General features: G+C 38.6%; 1 protein-coding gene across 1 annotated transcript; it reads right to left on the bottom strand.

Annotated features, from left to right (window-relative positions):
• Positions 1-509: 509 nt before the first annotated feature.
• Positions 510-6,026, bottom strand: PABPC4L (poly(A) binding protein cytoplasmic 4 like). Its single transcript, XM_045518011.2, has one exon. The coding sequence runs from the start codon at positions 5,160-5,162 to the stop codon at positions 4,050-4,052; it is 1,113 nt and encodes a 370-aa protein (XP_045373967.1). The 5' UTR covers positions 5,163-6,026; the 3' UTR covers positions 510-4,049.
• Positions 6,027-6,436: the final 410 nt, after the last annotated feature.

Here is a 6,436-nt window from a genome sequence, read left to right as displayed (position 1 = left end):
TGAATATTTTGTTAAATAAAACTTCCTTTCCTCCTATCAGCTGGATTTCCTATTACTTGAAACCAAAGATATCCTGAGGATATTTAATTTGTTCTACTTTCTAAAATGTAGATTTAAAAGAATTCTTTTTTCTACCTGTTTTATTATTTACTTTTAAAAATTACATTATGAGGCATACTTTCTGAATATAATACGTAAGCTAATTCTAAATCCTCAAAATATTAGCTGAATTTTACTTTAACAATTAAATTCAAAAGTGTCTTTAAAGTAGTCTCTTATTCCTCATGAAATCTTGGTCTATATTAGAGGTGCTTTTCAATCATGGTCCCATCATTATGAGTAACTTAAAAAAGAGTTACTAGTTCCTATGGGAGTTGGTCTTTTAAAACATGAAATATGACCATTTTCATTTAAAAATGAAAGTTGTTTCTAGTTTATTCCTAAGAAAACCTGATTTTAGAAAATTAGATATATGAAAAAATTAAATAAAAATCATTTTCAGACAAGTCTTCATCATTGAAGGATTAGATTTTATTTGAGCTTTTCTCAATGGAGTTATAAAAATATTAAGAACATGAAAATACCAATCCTACACCACTTTAAAAAGCTTATTTTTACTAACTATAAATTTCCATTTAAAAATTTAAAAATAAAAAATTTAAAAGGCATATATCTATTCAATTGGCTGTATATGCAAGCAGGCATCTATACAACAAACTTGACAATGTGTGTGGGGAGAGAAAAGGGAGAACAGAAGCAGTGGCTCAAGGCATCTCTGTATAAATTAACTTTTACTGGAATGTTTATCAGAAAAGTGAAGTTTTTTTTTTTTTTAATTTATCAAGGCACTTGGACATAAAAAGAATAAAGTTTCTTGAATTCATGAATCTCTACTGCTAAGATGACTTGATAGTATCACACACACACACACACAATTTAGAATGAGTAAAATTTAAATAATCAAGAAAATCTACAAGATCATATTTTTTCGTAAACTGACAACCATTTCTTATGGTGAATATTAATAATAAGCAATTTTACTAAAATGATATATTATTGTGTCATGAAGCTATAGCTACAATTCATCTAAACATCTGTAAATTATGTTCTATTAATTCTTTTTGCATGTGAGAAGAGAACTAACTCAGTTCCCTGATATTATCTTGATAATCCATTTACAAGCATTGTGAAACACTGTTCAAATATTTGAACATTTTGATAGAGTGAATTATCCAGAAAGAGCTGTCAAGGCTTGACACACCTACTACACTTCCCAGTCATGTTGCCTAGCACCTTTTCTTAAAAGCTCTCTCCTTTGGAGGTAAATACTTCTCAACACAGTGATTCAAAGAGCCAATGAATTAGAGTTGGCTTATGGATTCCATATATATTCTTAGTGGATCAGTATTTACCAAAACATGTTAATAAAATTAAAGACACTTCAAAAATATTAATATAGGCTGTGGATAAGCTACTGTATAGACAAAAGTTTTGTTTAGAAAATACTGAGAATATGAAACTCTGAGTGTAATAGAAGATAATACAGATGAATTGTACGTATGTGGTTGGGGGTTATATTTGAGGTGTTCAAAGTGTTTTGAAACATATTAAAGCCACCAAACTGAAAGATTTAGCTTTTGACTTTAAAAATTTAACTTTGGAATGATTCTCAAAACTAGAAACAAGATAAGAGTATCAAGGAAAAAAAGTTTAAAATTTTGTCCTTAACATGTAAAGAAATTGAACAAATCCATTTAAATAAAAAATATCCCAACAGGAAAATAGGCTAAGATCCTGAAACATTAGCTCACAATATGGCAAATGACCAGTAAATACAAGAAATGCTGCTTAACTTTTGATGTAATAAAAAATAAAATAAATAACCATGAAATATTTTGTTTTTACATATCATCTTGAATTGAACTACTTAAACAAAATCCCTTCTTCTTAGAGTACAGGAAAATGAGCATAGACACTCATAATGGAAATGTTAAGTGGCACAAGTTTCTGAACAGCATTTGGGTAATATTTATTGAAATAAATTTTTAAATTGCTGTCCTCTTAAACATTAATTCCAGTGAATTATATATTTTCTTAAGAAAATTATATACATCAGCATACATAAGTTTGCAAGGGTGTTTATCTTCAAGTTGTTTATGATAGAGGAAAAAAGAAAAAGAGAGGGAACAATCTAGCAACCTACATTTTTATCAAGAAGAAATTATTATATTATGATACAAACATTAATGGAAAGATATGTCATTAAAATTATAGTGCAAATAATTATTTGTGGTCATATAAGCTGACTATGGCATATTGTCAAATTAAGAAAGCAATTTCAAACAAGGTTTATAGTATGATTCCATTTTCATTAAATTATGTGTATAAGTATAGAAAAAATTTGGGAAATGCAATAAATTTTAAAGATCTGTCTGCATAATAAGATTATGTGTTGCTGTAATTTTTTTCACTCTTCATAATTTTTTCATTGTCTAAAAGAGACTTTTAATTTAGAAAATGTGCAATGCATATACATATAGTTCATACAAAAATAAATAAAACAGATTTTCTCATTCTTTAATAGCTAAAGTATTGCCAAAGAAAAATACTTTAATGTTTCTTCTGTTCTGGTAATATAAAAAACAGAAAACTTGAATATATGGTCATAAGAAACAACCAAGCAGAGTAAACAACAACAACAGAACTATTTTCTAGACACCTTTGGTAAGACTGAATAAGAATTTTAAAATTAATTACTTAAATGTAAATAAATAACTCTTGCATCCATTTCCAAAGTGGATTTCAAATAGCACACAGTAAAAGTCAGTATAATAAAACCCTTTTTAAAAAGTACAGAGGAACTGAGTAATATTGACTAAAGGCAGGAGAGAAGGAAAGATCTGGGAATGAGACTGAAATAAAAATTGTGCTGGACAACGGGCTAAGTGATGTAACTTCAATTTATCAGAAAATCAAGTGAACTTCTGATCAATCCAGGCTAAATGTGACCCTTAATGGGTTACACAGCTCTTAAGGTCTGATAAAAGGAGACATAAAGTTCATAAAAATAAAGGATCTTACTTTTCTGAACCCTGAGACAGTATCACTACATGGAACAACATAAAACAGAGATTAGAAAACACAGTTGGTAAACAGAGTATCTATATTCTATATATATATATGACTTTTATAGTATTGGTATCTGGTTCAAGACTTAAGGCATAATTTTATATTGTGTATATGTAAAGAGAGTTAAGACTAGGCCAACTTTTTTACCTAAATAGATACAGGTTCATAATTTAAGGAATGTAGAAGTTAAGGTTCTACTATTCAAGTCACTATTTTGATAACCAGCAAGCACCTGAATGGTCAACCAATGGAAAGAACAGCAAAATATCCTATAAAGCAGGTTTGTAGGCAACATTAAAAACTCCACCATTAATTTCAGACATTAGAAAAACAATCTTCTGGGGATACAAATTTAAAAGATATTCAACCATGTCCTAGTTCTTTAAACATTATTAAAATGAAATTAGATATCAAATTTGTAGTGGCGATTTTTAAATTTTGGTTTCTTTAAAAAATTAGATATGAAATAAGAAAATTTGTAAAAATAATTTTGCAATCCTTAGGTATAAGAACTACTTTGGGCATATTTTCATGGAAGAAATTAAAGCTAAAGATATTAAAATAAGAAAAAAGTATGCAGTAAACGCAAATAATTACCACACTTCAGCTGGTTCAAAATACAATAAAATATATCTAACTATACTTTTGCTCTGAACACTACATTAAAATCAGAAAAATACATAATATTGTAATTAAATGGTGTGCTTCTGTAAAAAGAACTGGGCTTCTAAGGTTCAAATATTTTTCCTCGGAAGAAAATGAAATAGCTTTATATACAAAACCTTTGATCACAATGTTTACCAAACTAAAAAGCCATCAGCTGGGATCTGAAATTTACTGAGGACAATTCAGGCAGAGATCACTAACATTCCCTACCCAACCTGCAGCAAACACTGGCTGGTGCAGTAAGTTTTCCTCTCCTAGGGCCTCTGGGCCAGGGCGATGTTGAGAGGCTTGGAGCCCAAGATGCGGCCATTCATCTCAGTCAATGCTTTCGTGGCCTCCTCAGGAGAGGAGAAGCAGATCAAGCCAAATCCTTTGCTTCGCCCTTCTTCCTGCATTACCTTAACTCTGCTAATTGATCCAAATGAAGAAAATTCCCTTCGAAGTTTTTCATCATCAATGGTCTCATCGAGGTTCTTAATATAGAGCTTCGCCCCCTGGCACCGACGAAATCTTTCCTGTTTCAGCTGCTCAAACATTTGCTTTAACTCAGCCTGTCGCTCTGCTTTCTTTTGTGCCCGGCCTACAAAAAGCAGCTGTCCGTTTATGTCCTTTCCATTCATTTCTTCAACAGCCTTTTTGGCAGCCTCATGGCTATCAAAACTCACAAAGCCAAAGCCTTTGGATTTCCCACTGGAATCTGTCATCACCTTAACACTTAGGGTTTTGCCATATTTGCTGAAAACTTCCTTCAATTTCTCATCATCCAAGTCATCTCCGAAGTTTTTGACGTAAACATTGGTGAATTCATTGGCTTTGTTTTGGAGCTCGGCTTCCCGATCTTTGCGGCTTTTGAATCTGCCAACAAACAGCCTGCAGTCCTTAAGCAGCGCCCCATTCATCTCCTCGATGGCCCTGTCGGCCGCAATCTGGTTCTGAAAGTGCACAAATGCATAGCCCCGGGAGCCTTGATCATCACTCATCACTTTGGAGGATAAGATCTTCCCAAAAGCTGAAAAATGCTCATAAAGGGTTTTGTTGTCAATGGATTTGTCCAGATTCTTGATGAACACGTTCCCAATTCCAGATTTCCTTAAGTAGGCGTCACGTTGAGACCACATGAGACGGATGGATTTGCCCTTTATCAGGTCAAAGTTCATGGTGTCCAGGGCCTTCTGAGCATCTGCCAGCTGCAGGAAGTTCACGTAGGCATAGCCCAGAGAGCGGCGGGTGACCAGGTCCCTGCAGATGCGGATGGACAGCACGGGCCCCACGGCGCTGAACTTCCTGAACAGAAGGTCCTCGGTGACGTCTGCATGGAGGTCGCCCACATACAGGGAGGCCTGGCGGTACTTGGCTGCTACATTCATCTCCTTGCTCCTCACTGCCACACGCCGGTCCCTAAAGAGCTCCTGGAAGGATCCCTGTAGGAGGGCGGCCAGGCCACCGTTTGGCCCGGGCTCATGCGTGGCGGCCTGGGAGTCACCGCTTGGAGGCCGAGCGATGGGTTTCAGATATAGTTCCCCAGGCTCAGGCAACCCTTACCCAAAATCCCCCCAGCAACCAGAACGACCCTCCCTGGAAGGGGGCGACAGATCTCAAAGAAAGGCTCCTGGGACAAGCCCGTCCTTCCACACCACTTTGTGAGGACTCCTCAAGTGGCGGGCTAGCCCTCCATCCGAGCCTTCTCCACAGGCACTCTGGGCGCTGGTTTCTGATTAAAAATAGGCCTCGCTCAGGCCGGTTTAAAGTTACAGCCGCCGGTGGAAGAATTCCACAAGTGGCGTCCGAGGCAGTGGCCCGGAACGCGGCGCGCGGGCGGTGGGCGCGGGGCCGCGCGAGCTCCGAACAGCCCGGGACCGGGTCGTGCAGGCGCCGCCGCCCGAGAGCGCAGGGGCTCCGCGGGTGGCGCGCGCCCTGACGAACCTCGGCCGCTTTCCTCCTCGCAGACCCGGCGCGGCGCCCCGGGAAGGACGTGCGGGGGATGGGAGACGGCCAGACCGACGGATGGACGGACGGCCGCGGCCTGGCGGGCGGCGGCCGAGCAGGGGCTGGGGGCTCACCCGGGCTGCGGCCGGCGGGGGTCGGGCGGGAAACCCGGAACTCGCGCGCTCAACTTCCCGCGCACTCGCTGCCAAGGGGGATGTTTTCTTTTTAATATTTTTTGAGAGTGTTTTTCTTTCCCCCGCCCCTCTCGCACACTTCCCACCCCTTAGACAGCTTGGCCGAGGAGCGGGAGGCGGTGACCAGGGTGGAGAAAGGCAGCCGAGGGGAGTGGCCCTAATAAACCCACCCGCCTGCAGGGCCTGGCGCGAGTCTGACTGCGGGAGCTTTGCCAAAGGTGGATCAGAGTTTGTTACTTCCTTGCGTAAACCCCTCCAGTGGCTTCCTTTGACTCTTGGATAAGATCCAACGTCCGCACCTTGCTCTACGAAGCTCTGCAGGATTCCTGCCATGTTTCAGCCTCAACTGCTGCTTGGATCCCCTTACTAAACTGACACGCTCGCCTTTTGTTCAGGGCCAACTTTACAAAACTATTTCTCAGCAGTCAGTTTAGATACTCTTTCCAAATAGAAGTTTTCCCTATACAACTTCTGGAAAAGTTTAGGTTTCCCTCTTAGAAACTTACATACCACCTTGTATT

The sequence above is a fragment of the Camelus bactrianus genome, chromosome 2 (assembly GCF_048773025.1).
Source record: "Camelus bactrianus isolate YW-2024 breed Bactrian camel chromosome 2, ASM4877302v1, whole genome shotgun sequence".
Taxonomy (NCBI): domain Eukaryota; kingdom Metazoa; phylum Chordata; class Mammalia; order Artiodactyla; family Camelidae; genus Camelus; species Camelus bactrianus.
This window is presented reverse-complemented; position numbering and strand designations above follow the sequence as displayed.